This window comes from Salmo trutta, chromosome 16 (assembly GCF_901001165.1).
Source record: "Salmo trutta chromosome 16, fSalTru1.1, whole genome shotgun sequence".
Classification (NCBI taxonomy): domain Eukaryota; kingdom Metazoa; phylum Chordata; class Actinopteri; order Salmoniformes; family Salmonidae; genus Salmo; species Salmo trutta.
In genome coordinates this window covers 5,024,697-5,044,835 of record NC_042972.1, presented here as the reverse complement: position 1 = coordinate 5,044,835, position 20,139 = coordinate 5,024,697, and the positions used below count along the sequence as shown (strand labels likewise).

The window sequence follows — 20,139 nt, the reverse complement described above, 5'->3', positions numbered from 1 at the left end:
TGGGGCCGGACCTCCTATCATCCAGAACCTCTATACCAGGCGGTGGTGCGGACAGCCCAGTACATCACTGGGGCCGGACCCCCTGCCATCCAGGACCTCTATACCAGGCGGTGGTGTGGACAAAATGGCCCTACAAAATGTCAAAGACTCCAGTCACCCAAGTCATAGACTATTCTCTCTGCTACCACACGGCAAGTGATACCGGAGTGCCAAGTCTAGGTCCAAAAGGCTCCTGAACAGGTTCTACTTTTTCACTGACATTGTTGCACTGGCTTTATGCACACTGACTGGACTCTACCCACACACTCACACATACTACAGTGACACACACACAAATGCCAAACACACTAACACATAAACACACTTTAACACTCTCTCACACTCATCACATATGCTGCTGCTACTCTGTTTATTATCTACCTACATGTACATGTTACCTTGTACCCCCTGCACATTGACTCAGTACCGATTTTGAGAGAGACAAAGGAAGAGAGAGAGAGGGAAAGAGAGAGAGAGACAGAGAGAGACAGACAGACAGACAGACAGACAGACAGACAGACGTGTAATAAGGTGTAATAAGGTGTAATAAGGGGTAATAAGGTGTAATAACACAGTAACTACACAGGTTTTTAATCTGGCTAGTTTCCATGAGACCCTGTTGATCACAATTGGTTGAAGTGCAGTAACATCAACATCAACAAAGGTCACATATCAATGTTGTCTCTTTGATGGAGAGAGGGTTCCCTGACCTTTAATACAGTCCACTAAAGCTCCAGCGGCTGCAGACCAGAGAGCTGGAGCTGTGCCCAGAATATGACCCTCCTCCTTGGGGAGAGAGCCCTCTCCCCATGGCCTCTCTCGCTCTCTGCCAGACCTCCACAAGGGCATCAACCTGCCCTCACAGTGTCTACCCATGGTTGGCTGTTACAGAGCTCTAAGATCGAGGGCAATGGTCAAAATTGACAACAATGACAATAAAAAAATCTATTTATATTGTGTTCTGTTCTATTCTTATTTAATCTGTTCTGTTTATATTCTATTATATTTATTATCAACTGCTTAGTATTGATGAAGAAGGAGAGAACTGAATCAACAATCAGCTGAGAAAAACAGACAAGAGAAAGAAAGAGAGAGAGAGAGAGAGAGAGAGAGACAGAGAGAGAGAGAGAGAGACAGAGAGAGAGAAAGAGAGGAGAGAGAGAGAGAGAGATAGAGACAGAGAGACAGAGAGAGAGAGACAGAGAGAGAGAGAGAGAGAGAGAGAGAGAGACAGAGAGAGAGAGAGAGAGAGAGAGAGAGAGAGACAGAGAGAGAGAGACAGAGAGAGAGAGCGAGAGAGACAGAGAGAGAGACAGAGAGAGAGAGAGAGAGAGAGAGACAGAGAGAGAGAGAGAGAGAGAGAGAGAGAGAGTCCGAGGCATTGAGAGACTTCGATAGGTACAACAACGAGCTAGATATCTGTTATTATGTAACGTCACAGATGTGTTAAAATGAGGAATCCACCCATAGAGCGTTTTCATTCTAGAATCATCAGCATGTAACCAGATTCGTTCCTTCTGAGAACATCGAGGACAGAAGTCATTTAATTCAACTGGTACTGAACTGGGGAGGACACCGGGGCGGTGGACGGGGGGAGGTGGTAGCTATTGTAACACCAATCATAATGTGAAACAACGTTGCCTTTTCAACAGCGATTTCATTGAGTTATACACGATTGAGTGCATACTAAAGCCAATATAAATATTTCACATTGGTGACATTCGTGAATTAATAATTCCCCATACGAGAATTAAAAAGAACCGCTCATGATTTCAGACCACATCGGCTCATATGGACATAGAATATGAAATGTAATGGGTATGCCGCACATGAAAAATGTATTTCGGGATGAGATCGTTATAATGAATACAGTTCTGCGCATAGATTACAGCGCTCTGTTCCGCCGTGCCATGAGCGCATTCTTTCCTACCTGAATCGTGGAGAGTCTTTAATACATTCTTCAAAGTCCACCGTCATCTTTGCGTTTTCCTTTTAATATTCCTCGTTCAATAGGTTAATGTCATTGCCCGGGGCTGCTGTCGGTATAAACGGTTGGATGAAACGAGTCCGGTACAGTTGCAGTATCCCCTCTCTGTCCGACGCGCGGCAGCTTCTTCTGTCACGGTGACACAGAATGTAGTCTCAATGCATGTGAAATTACTACGGCTGCTGTTACTCTCCGTCCACGGATACCGAGATCGGTGAGAGGGGCGTGTCCGCTCGGCATGCACGACACACCCCTCTGCCAATCACAGTGATGGCATCATAAGGCGACAGACTTTTGCATGTCGCATGGTTTCCACAGCCACAAAGTGGCTACATCGTAAAAATTCATTAGTTGTTTTGTTTGCTTTTTGGTATTAATTTAAAGTTAGGTTTAAGGTTAGCAGTGTGGAAAATGTAAGGGTCAAGGTTAGGGTTAAGTTTAAATTCACATTTGAAGAAGATAAATTGTAGTAATAGTTGGTTTTTATTGACTTTGTGTCTGTGGTAACTAGTAATGACCATGTCGCGTTGCGTGTGAAGTTGAAGGTGTGCAATGGGATTTGTCTGTGGAATTATCAAACATAACCTCTGTCAAATCTCTCTTTGATAAAATAGAAAACAGCAACAAGCAGAGGTTCAGGTTGGGGCACATTTTGTCCTATATAGACTTTGAGTTGCATAACAGAAGTTTGTCCTTGAAGCAGTGGTCAATGATCATGCACAATGGCAGTGCCCGTTATCTCATCTTCTTCCAATACCTCGGGACAAAGTACAGGTACATAGATGAATGGCTATTCCTGTGCAGTTTACATCTCAGAAGTGTACAATTCAATGAATGACATCAGTTATTATATTCTGTTCTGTTGTCATCCAACTCCATTATATTCTGTTATCTATAAACTCTATCCTTGTCTCTTCTAGTGGCGTTATGAAGGCACCTCCACACCAAGTAGTCAAGGGTGTCCAGAACTACTTAGAGGTAAGTGTTCACTGTCTGCCAACTCTAAGCCTGTCTGCTACCTCTCTGACTGGGGAGTAAAGGGAAGAAGTAAACTAGAGAGTTGATGCATAATCAAATAAACTCAGCAAAAAAAGAAACGTCCTCTCACTGTCAACTGCGTTTATTTTCAGTAAACTTAACATGTGTAAATATTTGTATGAACATAACAAGATTCAACAACTGAGACATAAACTGAACAAGTTCCACAGACATGTGACTAACAGAAATGGAATAATGTGTCCCTGAACAAAGGGACAAAAGTCACAGTCAGTATCTGGTGTGGCCACCAGCTGCATTAAGTACTGCAGTGCATCTCCTCATGGACTGCACCAGACTTGCCAGTTCTTGCTGTGAGATGTTACGACTCGTCAGTGAAGAGCACTTTTTGCCAGTCCTGTTTGGTCCAGCGATGGTGGGTTTGTGCCCATAGGTGACGTTATTGCTGGTGATGTCTGGTGAGGACCTGCCTTACAACAGGCCTACAAGCCCTCAGTCCAGCCTCTCTCAGCCTGTTGCGGACAGTCTGAGCACTGATGGAGGGATTGTGCGTTCCTGGTGTAACTCGGGCAGTTGTTGTTGCCATCCTGTACCTGTCCCGCAGATGTAATGTTCGGATGTACCGATCCTGTGCAGGTGTTGTTACACGTGGTCTGCCATTGCGAGGACGATCAGCTGTCCGTCCTGTCCGTCCAATTTATTGCCCTGGCCACATCTGCAGTCCTCATGCCTCCTTGCAGCATGCCTAAGGCACGTTCACGCAGATGAGCAGGGACCCTGGGCATATTTCTTTTGGTGTTTTTCAGAGTCAGTAGAAAGGCCTCTTTAGTGTCCTAAGTTTTCATAATTGTGACCTTAATTGCCTACTGTCTGTAAGCTGTTAGTGTCTTAACGACCGTTCCACAGGTGCATGTTCATTAATTGTTTATGGTTCATTGAACAAGCATGGGAAACATTGTTTAAACCCTTTACAATGAAGATCTGTGAAGTTATTTGGATTTTTACGAATTATCTTTGAAAGACGGGGTCCTGAAAAAGGGAAGTTTCTTTTTTTTGCTGAGTTTATGTCTACCGGAATGACTGGACAATATGTCTACCAGAATGACTGGTCAATACAGTGCATTTAGAAAGTATTCAGACCCCTTGACTTTTTTCAAATTTTGTTAGGTTACAGCCTTATTCAAAAATGGATTTAGTTTTTCCCCCCTCATCAATCTACACACAATACCCCATAATGACGAAGCAAAAACAATTTCATAAAAACCGTAAATATGACATTTACATAAGTATTCAGACCCTTTACTCAGTACTTTGTTGAAGCACCTTTGGCAGCAATTACAGCCTCGAGTCTTCTTGGGTATTACGCTATAAGCTTGTCACACCTGTATTTGGGGAGTTTCTCCCATTCTGCAGATCCTCTCAAGCTCTTGTCAGGTTGGATGGAGAGCGTTGCTGTACAACTATTTTCAGGTCTCTCCAGAGATGTTCGATCGGTTTCAAGTCCGGGCTCTGGCTGGGCCACTCAAAGACATTCAGAGACTTGTCCTGAAGCCACTCCTGTGTTGTCTTGGCTGTGTTCTTAGGGTTGTTGTCCTGTTAGAAGATGAACCTTCGCCCAAGTCTGAGGTCCTGAGCGCTCTGGAGCAGGTTTTCATCAAGGATCGCTCTGTACTTTGCTCCTTTCATCTTTCCCTCAATCCTGACTAGTCTACCAGTCCCTGCCATTGAAAAACATCCCCACAGCATGATGCTGCCACCACCATGCTTCACCGTAGGGATGGTGCCAGGTTTCCTCCAGACGTGACGCTTGGCAGTGAGGCCAATGAGTTCAATCTTGGTTTCATCAGACCAGAGAATCTCGTTTCTCATGGTCTGAGAGTCCTTTAGGTGCCTTTTAGCAAACTCCAAGCGAGCTGTCATGTGCCTTTTACTGAGGAGTGGCTTCTGTCTGGCCACTCTACCATAAAGGCCTGATTGGTGGAGTGCTGCAGAGATGGTTGCCCTTCTGGAAAGTTCTCCCATCTCTACAGAGGTACCTCCCTGAGCAAGGCCCTTCTCCCCTGATTGCTCAGTTTGGCCGGGCGGCCAGCTCTAGGAAGAGTCTTGGTGGTTGCTGTAGCGGGGTACGTAATTGGCGGCAGAGAAGTCAGGCGCAGGAGAGCAGAACTGGGTAATAACCGGAGATTTATTTAGCAAAACCAACGGCATCCAGAACAACAAGATAAATGGGCACAAAAATAACCCGTCGTGTGCTCACGGGGAACGTGCACAAGCACTACAATAAACAATCCCTCACAAAGACATGGGGGGAACAAAGGGTTAAGTACACAACAAGTAATTGAGGGAATTGAAACCAGGTGTGAGGAAAAACAAGACAAAACACATGGAAAATGAAAAGTGGATCGATGATGACTAGAAGACCGCCGAGTGCTGCCCGAACAAGGAGAGGACCCGACTTCGGCGGAAGTCGTGACAGTTGCAAACTTCTTCCATTTAATAATGATAGAGGCCACTGTGTTCTTTGGGACCTTCAATGCTGCAGAAATATTTTGCTACCCTTCCCCAGATCTGTGCTTTGACATAATCCTGTCTCGGAGCTCTACGGACAATTCCTTCGATCTCATGGCTTGGTTTTTGCTCTGACATGCACTGTCAACTGTGGGACCTTTATATAGACAGGTCTGTGCCTTTCCAAATCATGTCCAATCAATTGAAATTACCACAGGTGGACTCCAATCACGTTGTAGAAACATCTCAAGGATGATCAATGGAAACAGGATGCACCTGAGCTCAATTTCGAGTCTCATAGCAAAGGATCTGAATACTAATGTAAATAAGGTATTTCTGTTTTTTATGTTTTATAAATTCGCAAAAAAAATAAAAAAACCTGTTTTCACTTTGTCATTATGGGGTATTGTGATGTCATTATGGGGTATTGTGATGTCATTATGGGGTATTGTGATGTCATTATGGGGTATTGTGATGTCATTATGGTGTATTGTGATGTCATTATGGGGTATTGTGATGTCATTATAGTGTATTGTGTGTAAATTGATGAGGAAAATGTTTTATTTAATCCATTTTAGATTAAGGCTGTATCGTGACAATGTGGAAAAAATCAAGGGCTCTGAATACTTTCCGAATGCACTGTAGGTCTACCAGAATAACTGGAAACCCACTCAGTCTGACATGCCGCATAAGTCATACCCTGTTATTGGTCTATGGTCAAACCCATATTTTGTGAGAAACCAAAAGCATTTACTGACTTCCAGACAGGCAAACATCTTCCCCTGAAAGGAAAACCACACTTGAAACAGGCTATACTGTATATGGCTCAATATAGAGTTATACCACATTTAATAGTATTTATTTACTTTAAAAATGTACATACTAGGACTGTGATATGTGATTGTCCCACCTCAAATCAAACTTTATTTGTCACGTACAAGTGTAGACTTTACTGTGAACTGCTTACTTACAAGCCCTTTAACCAACAGTGCAGTTCAAGAAGAGTTAAGAAAATATTTACCAAGTAGACTAAAATAAAAAGTAACAATAAAAAGTAACACAATAAGAATAACAATAACAAGGCTATATACAGGGTATTACGGTACAGAGTCAATGTGGAGGCTATATACAGGGTATTACGGTACAGAGTCAATGTGGAGGCTATATACAGGTGGTACCGGTACAGAGTCAATGTGGAGGCTATATACAGGGGGGTACCGGTACCGAGTCAATGTGGAGGCTATATACAGGGAGTACCGGTACAGAGTCAATGTGGAGGCTATATACAGGGGGTACCGGTACAGAGTCAATGTGGAGGCTATATACAGGGGGTACCGGTACAGAGTCAATGTGGAGGCTATATACAGGGGGTACCGGTACAGAGTCAATGTGGAGGCTATATACAGGGGTACCGGTACAGAGTCAATGTGGAGGCTATATACAGGGGGTACCGGTATAGAGTCAATGTGGAGGCTATATACAGGGGTCACCGTTACAGAGTCAATGTGGAGGCTATATACAGGGGGTACCGGTACAGAGTCAATGTGGAGGCTATATACAGGGGGTACCGTTACAGAGTCAATGTGGAGGCTATATACAGGGGGTACCGATACAGAGTCAATGTGGAGGCTATATACAGGGGGTACCGGTACAGAGTCAATGTGGAGGCTATATACAGGGGGTACCGGTACAGAGTCAATGTGGAGGCTATATACAGGGTGTACCGGTACAGAGTCAATGTGGAGGCTATATACAGGGGGTACCGGTACAGAGTCAATGTGGAGGCTATTACAAGGGGGTAACCGGTACAGAGTCAATGTGGAGGCTATATACAGGGGGTACCGAGTCACTGTGGAGGGCTATATACAGGGGGTACCGGTACAGAGTCAATGTGGAGGCTATATACAGGGGGTACCGGTACAGAGTCAATGTGGAGGCTATATACAGGGTATTACGGTACAGAGTCAATGTGGAGGCTATATACAGGGGGTACCGGTACAGAGTCAATGTGGAGGCTATATACAGGGGGGTACCGGTACAGAGTCAATATGGAGGCTATATACAGGGGTGTTACCGGTACCGAGTCACTGTGGAGACTATATACAGGAGGCACCGGTACCGAGTCAATGTGGAGGCTATATACAGGAGGCACCGGTACAGAGTCAATGTGGAGGCTATATACAGGGGGTACCAGTACAGAGTCAATGTGGAGGCTATATACAGGGGTTACCGGTACAGAGTCAATGTGGAGGCTATATACAGGGGGTACCGGTACAGAGTCAGTGTGGAGGCTATATACAGGAGGCACCGGTACCGAGTCAGTGTGGAGGCTATATACAGGGGGTACCGGTACAGAGTCAATGTGGGGGCTATATACAGGGGGTACCAGTACCGAGTCAAGTGTGGAGGCTATATACAGGGGGTACCGGTACAGAGTCAATGTGGAGGCTATATACAGGGGGGTACCGGTACAGAGTCAATGTGGAGGCTATATACAGGGGGTACCGAGTCACTGTGGAGGCTATATACAGGGGGTACCGGTACAGAGTCAATGTGGAGGCTATATACAGGGGGTACCGGTACAGAGTCAATGTGGAGGCTATATACAGGGGGTACCGGTACAGAGTCAATGTGGAGGCTATATACAGGGTATTACGGTACAGAGTCAATGTGGAGGCTATATACAGGGGGTACCGGTACAGAGTCAATGTGGAGGCTATATACAGGGGGTACCGGTACAGAGTCAATATGGAGGCTATATACAGGGGTGTTACCGGTACCGAGTCACTGTGGAGACTATATACAGGAGGCACCGGTACCGAGTCAATGTGGAGGCTATATACAGGAGGCACCGGTACAGAGTCAATGTGGAGGCTATATACAGGGGGTACCAGTACAGAGTCAATGTGGAGGCTATATACAGGGGTTACCGGTACAGAGTCAATGTGGAGGCTATATACAGGGGGTACCCGGTACAGAGTCAATGTGGAGGCTATATACAAGGGTTACCGGTACAGAGTCAATGTGGAGGCTATATACAGGGGGTACCGGTACAGAGTCAATGTGGGGGCTATATACAGGGGGTACCAGTACCGAGTCAAGTGTGGAGGCTATATACAGGGGGTACCGGTACAGAGTCAATGTGGAGGCTATATACAGGGGGTACCGGTACAGAGTCAATGTGGAGGCTATATACAGGGGGTACCGAGTCACTGTGGAGGCTATATACAGGGGGTACCGGTACAGAGTCAATGTGGAGGCTATATACAGGGGGGGTACCGGTACAGAGTCAATGTGGAGGCTATATACAGGGGGTACCGGTACAGAGTCAATGTGGAGGCTATATACAGGGTATTACGGTACAGTAGTCAATGTGGAGGCTATATACAGGGGGTACCGGTACAGAGTCAATGTGGAGGCTATATACAGGGGTGTACCGGTACAGAGTCAATATGGAGGCTATATACAGGGGTGTTACCGGTACCGAGTCACTGTGGAGGGCTATATACAGGAGGCACCGGTACCGAGTCAATGTGGAGGCTATATACAGGAGGCACCGGTACAGAGTCAATGTGGAGGCTATATACAGGGGGTACCAGTACAGAGTCAATGTGGAGGCTATATACAGGGGTTACCGGTACAGAGTCAATGTGGAGGCTATATACAGGGGGTACCGGTACAGAGTCAATGTGGAGGCTATATACAAGGGTTACCGGTACAGAGTCAATGTGGAGGCTATATACAGGGGGTACCGGTACAGAGTCAGTGTGGAGGCTATATACAGGAGGCACCGGTACCGAGTCAGTGTGGAGGCTATATACAGGGGGTACCGGTACAGAGTCAATGTGGGGGCTATATACAGGGGGTACCAGTACCGAGTCAAGTGTGGAGGCTATATACAGGGGGTACCGGTACAGAGTCAATGTGGAGGCTATATACAGGGGGTACCGGTACAGAGTCAATGTGGAGGCTATATACAGGGGGTACCGAGTCACTGTGGAGGCTATATACAGGGGGTACCGGTACAGAGTCAATGTGGAGGCTATATACAGGGGGTACCGGTACAGAGTCAATGTGGAGGCTATATACAGGGGGTACCGGTACAGAGTCAATGTGGAGGCTATATACAGGGTATTACGGTACAGAGTCAATGTGGAGGCTATATACAGGGGGTACCGGTACAGAGTCAATGTGGAGGCTATATACAGGGGGTACCGGTACAGAGTCAATATGGAGGCTATATACAGGGGTGTTACCGGTACCGAGTCACTGTGGAGACTATATACAGGAGGCACCGGTACCGAGTCAATGTGGAGGCTATATACAGGAGGCACCGGTACAGAGTCAATGTGGAGGCTATATACAGGGGGTACCAGTACAGAGTCAATGTGGAGGCTATATACAGGGGTTACCGGTACAGAGTCAATGTGGAGGCTATATACAGGGGGTACCGGTACAGAGTCAATGTGGAGGCTATATACAGGGGTTACCGGTACAGAGTCAATGTGGAGGCTATATACAGGGGGTACCGGTACAGAGTCAGTGTGGAGGCTATATACAGGAGGCACCGGTACCGAGTCAGTGTGGAGGCTATATACAGGGGGTACCGGTACAGAGTCAATGTGGGGGCTATATACAGGGGGTACCAGTACCGAGTCAAGTGTGGAGGCTATATACAGGGGGTACCGGTACAGAGTCAATGTGGAGGCTATATACAGGGGGTACCGGTACAGAGTCAATGTGGAGGCATATACAGGGGGTACCGGTACCGAGTCAATGTGGAGGCTATATACAGGAGGCACCGGTACCTAGTCAGTGTGGAGGCTATATACAGGAGGCACCGGTACCGAGTCAATGTGGAGGCTATATACAGGGGGTACCGGTACAGAGTCAATGTGGAGGCTATATACAGGGGGCACCGGTACCGAGTCAATGTGGAGGCTATATACAGGGGGCACCGGTACCGAGTCAATGTGGAGGCTATATACAGGGGGCACCGGTACCGAGTCAATGTGGAGGCTATATACAGGGGGTACCGGTACCGAGTCAGTGTGGAGGCTATATACAGGGGGCACCGGTACCGAGTCAATGTGGAGGCTATATACAGGAGGCACCGGTACCGAGTCAGTGTGGAGGCTATATACAGGGGGTACCGGTACCGAGTCAATGTGGAGGCTATATACAGGGGGTACCGGTACAGAGTCAATGTGGAGGCTATATACAGGGGGTACCGGTACAGAGTCAGTGTGGAGGCTATATACAGGGGGTACCGGTACAGAGTCAATGTGGAGGCTATATACAGGAGGCACCGGTACCTAGTCAGTGTGGAGGCTATATACAGGGGGTACCGGTACCGAGTCAATGTGGAGGCTATATACAGGAGGCACCGGTACCTAGTCAGTGTGGAGGGGTACAGGCTAGTCGAGGTAATTTGTACATGTAGGTAGGGGTGAAGTGACTATGCATAGATAATAAACAGCGAGTAGCAGCAGTGTACAAAAGGAAGGAGGGTGTCAATGTAAATTGTCTGGTGGTGATTTTTATGAATTGTTCAGGAGTCTTATGGCTTGGGGGTAGAAGCTGTTGAGGAGCCTTTTAGTCCTAGACTTGGTACTTCGGTACCGCAGAGAAAACAGTCTATAACTTTGGTGACTGGAGTCTCTGACAATTTTATGGGCTTTCCTCTGACACCGCCTATTATATAGGTCCTGGATGGCAGGAAGCTTGGCCCCAGTGATGTACTGGGTCGTTCACACTACCCTCTGTAGCGCCGTATGGTCAGATAGCTAGCTATCTTAAGATGAACACACTAACTGTTAGTGGCTCTGGATTAGAGCGTCTGCTAAATGACTGAAAGGTAAATGTAGCGAAGTGCCAGACATCTAAACTCACTGTCAACTGCGTTTATTTTCAGCAAACTTAACATGTGTAAATATTTGTATGAACATAACAAGATTCAACAAGTGAGACATAAACTGAACAAGTTCCACAGACATGTGACTAACAGAAATTGAATAATGTGTCCCTGAACACATGGGGTCAAAATCAAAAGGCCACAAGCTGCATTAAGTACTGCAGTGCATCTCCTCCTCATGGACTGCACCAGATTTGCCAGTTCTTGCTGTGAGATGTTACCCCACTCTTCCACCAAGGTGCTGCAAGGGTTTGTGCCCATAAGCGACGTTGTTGCTGGTGATGTCTGGTTAGGACCTGTCTTACAACAGGACCTGCCTTACAAGCCCTCAGTCCAGCCTCTCTCAGCCTATTGCGGACAGTCTGAGCACTGATGGAGGGATTGTGCATTCCTGGTGTAACTCGGGCAGTTGTTTCACGTCTGCTCCCGCTCTTCCCCCCCCGGCGCTTGAGGGCGCCAGGCTGCCCTGCATCACGCACTCCTATCATCCATTACACACACCTGCCTTCCCTCGTCACGCGCATCAGCGATATTGGACTCACCTGTTTATTTCCTCCCCTGTATTTGTCAGTTCCACGCTGCTGCATTGATTGTTCTTTGTCTGTGTTACTCGTTTGCTGACGCTGGTCCTGTCTCCTTCCGTGTCCGTTATTTATTAAATGTTTTTGACTCCCCGTGCATTCCTCGTCTCTCCAGCGTCATCCCATGTGACAAGTTGTTGTTGCCACCCTGTACCTGTCCCGCAGGTGTGATGTTCGGATGTACCGATCCTATGCAGGTGTTGTTACATGTGGTCTGCCACTGCAAGGACGATCAGCTGTCTGTCCTATCTCCCTGTAGCGCTGTCTTAGGCGTCTCACAGTACAGACATAGCAATTTATTGCCCTGGCCACATCTGCAGTCCTCATGCCTCCTTGCAGCATGCCTAAGGCACGTTCACGCAGATGAGCAGGGACCCTGGGCATCTTTCTTTTGGTGTTTTTCAGAGTCAGTAGAAAGGCCTCTTTAGTGTCCTAAGATTTCATAATTGTGACCTTAACTGCCTACCGTCTGTAAGCTGTTAGTGTCTTAACGACCGTTCCACAGGTGCATGTTCATTACTTGTTTATGGTTCATTGAACAAGCATGGGGAAACGGTGTTTAAACCCTTTACAATGAAGATCTGTGAAGTTATTTGGATTTTTACTAATTATCTTTGAAAGACGGAGTCCTGAAAAAAGGAAGTTTATTTATTTTTTTGCTGAGTTTATATACAGTATGAATGATCTACTAGAATTGAGACTACTGGTCTCTCTCCATTCAGTTGTAGTTGATGAAAATAGGCCTTATTCCATAGAGCTATTGGACTCACTGTAGCCTACTGTACCGTAGTGTTACAGTTCCTTAGCCTCTAGTGCATTCTTCAAAAACCCACACCAGCAACTGAATACATTATTTGGACAAATCCAGCATCTCAATTTCTCTATTTCGGACTTAAAAACCAGCCTCTGGGAACACACAACATTCCAGGACATCATCACCATTTCATGGATCAGTGGAAGTGACTGTATTGAGATGTTCCTGTCTGTGTGTTCCTCTGCATTCAAAGTGCCACTGGTAGGAGAGTTACATTTTCCACACTACTGAGTCAAACTGAGCCGTACTGTGCTAGCCTGGTTACACCTTCATCTACATTATAGTTGCTGGGACTAGGCTAGCCTGGTTACACCTTCATCTACATTATAGTTGCTGGGACCAGGCTAGCCTGGTTACTCATCCATCCACCATATAGTTGCTGGGACTAGGCTAGCCTGGTTACTCATCCATCCACCATATAGTTGCTGGGACTAGGCTAGCCTGGTTACACCTTCATCTACATTATAGTTGCTGGGACTAGGCTAGCCTGGTTACTCATCCATCCACCATATAGTTGCTGGGACTAGGCTAGCCTGGTTACACCTTCATCTACATTATAGTTGCTGGGACTAGGCTAGCCTGGTTACTCATCCATCCACCATATAGTTGCTGGGACTAGGCTAGCCTGGTTACTCATCCATCCACCATATAGTTGCTGGGACTAGGCTAGCCTGGTTACTCATCCATCCACCATATAGTTGCTGGGACTAGGCTAGCCTGGTTACACCTTCATCTACATTATTGTTGCTGGGACTAGGCTAGCCTGGTTACACCTTCATCCACCATATAGTTGCTGGGACTAGGCTAGCCTGGTTACTCATCCATTCACCATATAGTTGCTGGGACTAGGCTAGCCTGGTTACACCTTCATCTACATTATTGTTGCTGGGACTAGGCTAGCCTGGTTACTCATCCATCCACCATATAGTTGCTGGGACCAGGCTAGCCTGGTTACAAATCCATTCACCATATAGTTGCTGGGACTAGGCTAGCCTGGTTACACCTTCATCTACGTGATAGTTGCTGGGACTAGGCTAGCCTGGTTACTCATCCATCCACCATATTGTTGCTGGGACCAGGCTAGCCTGGTTACAAATCCATTCACCATATAGTTGCTGGGTCTAGGCTAGCCTGGTTACTCATCCAGCCACCATATTGTTGCTGGGACCAGGCTAGCCTGGTTACACCTTCATCCACCATATAGTTACTGGGACCAGGCTAGCCTGGTTACAAATCCATCCACCATATAGTTGCTGGGACTAGGCTAGCCTGGTTACACCTTCATCCACCATATAGTTGCTGGGACTAGGCTAGCCTGGTTACACCTTCATCCACCATATAGTTGCTGGGACTAGGCTAGCCTGGTTACACCTTCATCCACATTATAGTTGCTGGGACCAGGCTAGCCTGGTTACACCTTCATCCACCAAATTGTTGCTGGGACCAGGCTAGCCTGGTTACTCATCCAGCCACCATATAGTTGCTGGGACTAGGCTAGCCTGGTTACACCTTCATCCACCATATTGTTGCTGGGACCAGGCTAGTCTGGTTACACCTTCATCCACCATATAGTTGCAGGGACTAGGCTAGCTAGTTACTCATCCATCCACCATATAGTTGCTGGGACTAGGCTAGCCTGGTTACTCATCCATCCACCATATAGTTGCTGGGACTAGGCTAGCCTGGTTACTCATCCATCCACCATATAGTTGCTGGGACCAGGCTAGCCTGGTTACTCATCCATCCACCATATAGTTGCTGGGACCAGGCTAGCCTGGTTACTCATCCAGCCACCATATAGTTGCTGGGACCAGGCTAGCCTGGTTACTCATCCATCCACCATATAGTTGCTGGGACTAGGCTAGCCTGGTTACTCATCCATCCACCATATAGTTGCTGGGACTAGGCTAGCCATGTTACGCCTTCATCCACCATATAGTTGCTGGGACTAGGCTAGCCTGGTTACTCATCCACCCATTCCTTTGGTCCAGAGAGAGATCAGTCAGCGTTATGGAATATGTCCGTCTGGAAGACAAGTTATATTTGTGGTGACATGCTGCTGCATTATGTGTTCTGGTGGACAGACAGGCAGACAGAGGGCTTTAGACTAGGTTGATGTGGCCTGGTGGACAGACAGGCAGACAGGGCTTTAGACTAGGTTGATGTGGACAGACAGGCAGACGGGGTTTAGACTAGGTTGATGTGGCCTGGTGGACAGACAGGCAGACAGAGGGCTTTAGACTAGGTTGATGTGGCTTCTTCCAGGGTTACAGTTATTGGCTCTCTGACTGACTACCAGCTAGAGAGAGAGAGGAGAGATCTGGAGATACTGACTGAAGAGACTACCAGCTAGAGAGAGAGAGGAGAGGTCTGGAGATACTGACTGAAGAGACTACCAGCTAGAGAGAGAGAGGAGAGGTCTGGAGATACTGACTGAAGAGACTACCAGCTAGAGAGAGAGGAGATCTGGAGATACTGGCTGAAGAGACTACCAGCTAGAGAGAGAGGAGATCTGGAGATACTGGCTGAAGAGACTACCAGCTAGAGAGAGAGAGAGGAGATCTGGAGATACTGACTGAAGAGACTACCAGCTAGAGAGAGAGAGTAGAGATCTGGAGATACTGGCTGAAGAGACTACCAGCTAGAGAGAGAGGAGATCTGGAGATACTGACTGAAGAGACTACCAGCTAGAGAGAGGAGAGATCTGGAGATACTGACTGAAGAGACTACCAGCTAGAGAGAGAGGAGATCTGGAGATACTGGCTGAAGAGACTACCAGCTAGAGAGAGAGAGGAGACGTCTGGAAATACTGGCTGAAGAGACTACCAGCTAGAGAGAGAGAGGAGGTCTGGAGATACTGACTGAAGAGACTACCAGCTAGAGAGACAGAGGAGAGATCTGGAGATACTGACTGAAGAGACTACCAGCTAGAGAGAGAGAGGAGACGTCTGGAGATACTGGCTGAAGAGACTACCAGCTAGAGAGAGAGGAGATCTGGAGATACTGACTGAAGAGACTACCAGCTAGAGAGAGAGAGGAGATCTGGAGATACTGGCTGAAGAGACTACCAGCTAGAGAGAGAGAAGATCTGGAGATACTGGCTGAAGAGACTACCAGCTAGAGAGAGAGAGGAGATCTGGAGATACTGGCTGAAGAGACTACCAGCTAGAGAGAGAGAAGATCTGGAGATACTGGCTGAAGAGACTACCAGCTAGAGAGAGAGAAGATCTGGAGATACTGGCTGAAGAGACTACCAGCTAGAGAGAGAGAGAAGAGATCTGGAGATACTGACTGAAGAGACTACCAGCTAGAGAGAGAGGAGAGATCTGGAGATACTGACTGAAGAGACTACCAGCTAGAGAGAGAGGAGAGATCTGGAGATACTGGCTGAAGAGACTACCAGCTAGAGAGAGAGAGGAGAGATCTGGAGATACTGACTGAAGAGACTACCAGCTAGAGAGAGAGAGAAGAGATCTGGAGATACTGGCTGAAGAGACTACCAGCTAGAGAGAGAGGAGACGTCTGGAGATACTGGCTGAAGAGACTACCAGCTAGAGAGAGAGAGGAGAGATCTGGAGATACTGACTGAAGAGACTACCAGCTAGAGAGAGAGGAGATCTGGAGATACTGGCTGAAGAGACTACCAGCTAGAGAGAGAGAGGAGAGATCTGGAGATACTGGCTGAAGAGACTACCAGCTAGAGAGAGAGGAGAGGAGATCTGGAGATACTGGCTGAAGAGACTACCAGCTAGAGAGAGAGGAGAGATCTGGAGATACTGACTGAAGAGACTACCAGCTAGAGAGAGAGGAGATCTGGAGATACTGACTGAAGAGACTACCAGCTAGAGAGAGAGGAGATCTGGAGATACTGACTGAAGAGACTACCAGCTAGAGAGAGAGGAGAGGTCTGGAGATACTGGCTGAAGAGACTACCAGCTAGAGAGAGAGGAGATCTGGAGATACTGACTGAAGAGACTACCAGCTAGAGAGAGTAGAGATCTGGAGATACTGGCTGAAGAGACTACCAGCTAGAGAGAGAGGAGATCTGGAGATACTGGCTGAAGAGACTACCAGCTAGAGAGAGAGGAGATCTGGAGATACTGACTGAAGAGACTACCAGCTAGAGAGAGAGAGAGGAGATCTGGAGATACTGGCTGAAGAGACTACCAGCTAGAGAGAGAGAGAGGAGAGATCTGGAGATACTGACTGAAGAGACTACCAGCTAGAGAGAGAGAGGAGACGTCTGGAGATACTGGCTTCCTACCTAATGTCTAGTGTACCATTGACATCGACCATTCCGGTAACGATTCACATAATTACATGTCAATAAATGCGATTGACAAGCAGCTAAAAAAAAGTATTGACAGCCTGTGTTCATTCACATCTGCAGTACCTGAAGAAAAAAACCTGTCAATTGTTGTTGTAAGCCCTTTTGAAAATGCATCCCTTCCTCAAACAGAAACACTGATCTACAGTAAGGCAATTTCAAGGTGAAACCACACATTCACTTATCCTGAATAATGTCAGATCGGTGACTTTTGGCTACTTCAACAAAGGAAGTAACAAGACATTCTAGAATGGTTTGGAATTTAGCTTTAATGACAGTTTGCCCGAGAGGAACGAAGGAGGATATTTCTGTGGTGTGGTTCGTATATGGATGCCTGCTTCTGCTGCTTCTGCTGCTTCTGCTGCTTCTGCTGCTTCAGAGTGGAGAGACCGATGGAGAGAGGGAGAAAGAAAGAGAGATGGGGGGTTGGAGATGGAGAGAGAGCTGTGTCGAACATGTCTGGGTAGATGTTATTGGACCGTAAAACAAGCCCCTTACAATCTGATGGGTTTTTATGGGCCAGTCTGTTCACACATGCACACCCAGTCTATAGCTGTGAAATAGACTGGTATGAAAGTTTGGATTTATAATATGATTTGAAGTTAATATTTATTCTCCAGTAGTATGTAAAGCCTACAGATAGCCTCCCATGTGAAAAAAGGTTCACTGGTCTGTACAATCTGGATCTCTGTGTACCGTATTCACACGTGCCGTCTGAAATTACAACAATATGTTTGTTTTTCAGATTTCCTTTCAACATTTAACAAATAAGAAATGGAGAAGTTGATTAACAAATAGTGAAATAAAAATGAATGGGCATTTATCCAACTCTTTTGCAGAGATCACAGAAAACCATTACGGCATCATTACTACTAGCTGACTTGCCGTGTTAAATAAAGGTTGAATTTAAAAATAAACGATGTCGTCTGTCCTGAAGTGAATATTTGGTTCACACGGTCGGTTGTTGATGCTTTCTGACACCTGATTTTAGAGCTTTGAAACAGGACGTTCAGTCTAGTGACTCAGGTCCTGCGAGGGTTAGGCAGGTCTCTGAAATGTTTAGTGTGGTAACTGTGAGTGTGTATATATGGTTGTGTGTGCTCATTATTTAGTGTCTGTTTGGGTGTGTGGTTGTTAATCTCATCACTGGGCTAATCTATACAGCGGCTGTAACTACTGGCTGAAAAAGTATTTGGTTTAATATCCGCAGTTCCCGTCTGTGATCTGAATATTGTGGACATAGTATAACGTCATGACATGAAGTCCCACCCAGTCTGACATGACTCTATGGGTTCACCTCCTACCACATGACTCTATGGGTTCACCTCCTACCACATGACTCTATGGGTTCACCTCCTACCACATGACTCTATGGGTTCACCTCCTACCACATGACTCTATGGGTTCACCTCCTACCAGACATGACTCTATGGGTTCACCTCCTACCAGACATGACTCTATGGGTTCACCTCCTACCACATGACTCTATGGGTTCACCTCCTACCACATGACTCTATGGGTTCACCTCCTACCACATGACTCTATGGGTTCACCTCCTACCACATGACTCTATGGGTTCACCTCCTACCAGACATGACTCTATGGGTTCACCTCCTACCAGACATGACTCTATGTGTTCACCTCCTACCAGACGTGACTATGGGTTCACCTCCTACCAGACATGACTCTATGGGTTCACCTCCTACCACATGACTCTATGGGTTCACCTCCTACCAGACATGACTCTATGGGTTCACCTCCTACCACATGACTCTATGGGTTCACCTCCTACCACATGACTCTATGGGTTCACCTCCTACCAGACATGACTCTATGGGTTCACCTCCTACCAGACATGACTCTATGGGTTCACGTCCTACCAGACATGACTCTATGGGTTCACCTCCTACCAGACATGACTCTATGGGTTCACCTCCTACCAGACATGACTCTATGGGTTCACCTCCTACCAGACATGACTCTATGGGTTCACCTCCTACCAGACATGACTCTATGGGTTCACCTCCTACCAGACATGACTCTATGGGTTCACCTCCTACCAGACATTACTCTATGGGTTCACCTCCTACCACACGACTCTATGGGTTCTCTCCTACCAGACATGACTCTATGGGTTCACCTCCTACCACATGACTCTATGGGTTCACCTCCTACCAGACATGACTCTATGGGTTCACCTCCTACCACATGACTCTATGGGTTCACCTCCTACCAGACATGACTCTATGGGTTCACCTCCTACCACATGACTCTATGGGTTCACCTCCTACCAGACATGACTCTATGTGTTCACCTCCTACCAGACGTGACTCTATGGGTTCACCTCCTACCAGACATGACTCTATGGGTTCACCTCCTACCACATGACTCTATGGATTCACCTCCTACCACATGACTCTATGGGTTCACCTCCTACCAGACATGACTCTATGGGTTCACCTCCTACCACATGACTCTATGGGTTCACCTCCTACCAGACATGACTCTATGGGTTCACCTCCTACCAGACATGACTCTATGGGTTCACCTCCTACCACATGACTCTATGGGTTCACCTCCTACCAGACGTGACTCTATGGGTTCACCTCCTACCAGACATGACTCTATGGGTTCACCTCCTACCACATGACTCTATGGGTTCACCTCCTACCACATGACTCTATGGGTTCACCTCCTACCACATGACTCTATGGGTTCACCTCCTACCAGACATGACTCTATGGGTTCACCTCCTACCAGACATGACTCTATGGGTTCACCTCCTACCACATGACTCTATGGGTTCACCTCCTACCACATGACTCTATGGGTTCACCTCCTACCAGACATGACTCTATGGGTTCACGTCCTACCACATGACTCTATGGGTTCACCTCCTACCAGACATGACTCTATGGGTTCACCTCCTACCACATGACTCTATGGGTTCACCTCCTACCAGACATGACTCTA

General features: G+C 46.9%; 2 protein-coding genes across 19 annotated transcripts in view; one reads left to right on the top strand and one right to left on the bottom strand.

Annotated features, from left to right (window-relative positions):
• Positions 1-2,224, bottom strand: part of LOC115149987 (arf-GAP with coiled-coil, ANK repeat and PH domain-containing protein 3) — a 160,264-nt gene extending 158,040 nt beyond the window's left edge. For all 15 annotated transcript variants that reach the window (XM_029692831.1, XM_029692835.1, XM_029692836.1 and 12 more), the window contains exon 1: positions 1,970-2,224. In XM_029692831.1, coding sequence (XP_029548691.1) covers positions 1,970-2,016 — 47 coding nt within the window. In that variant the 5' untranslated portion in view covers positions 2,017-2,224. The remainder of the gene's footprint in view (positions 1-1,969) is intronic.
• A 97-nt stretch (positions 2,225-2,321) lies between these two features.
• Positions 2,322-20,139, top strand: part of pusl1 (pseudouridine synthase like 1) — a 52,852-nt gene continuing 35,034 nt past the window's right edge. For all 4 annotated transcript variants that reach the window (XM_029692830.1, XM_029692829.1, XM_029692827.1 and 1 more), the window contains exons 1-2: positions 2,322-2,800; positions 2,947-3,004. In XM_029692830.1, coding sequence (XP_029548690.1) covers positions 2,736-2,800; positions 2,947-3,004 — 123 coding nt within the window. In that variant the 5' untranslated portion in view covers positions 2,322-2,735. The remainder of the gene's footprint in view (positions 2,801-2,946; positions 3,005-20,139) is intronic.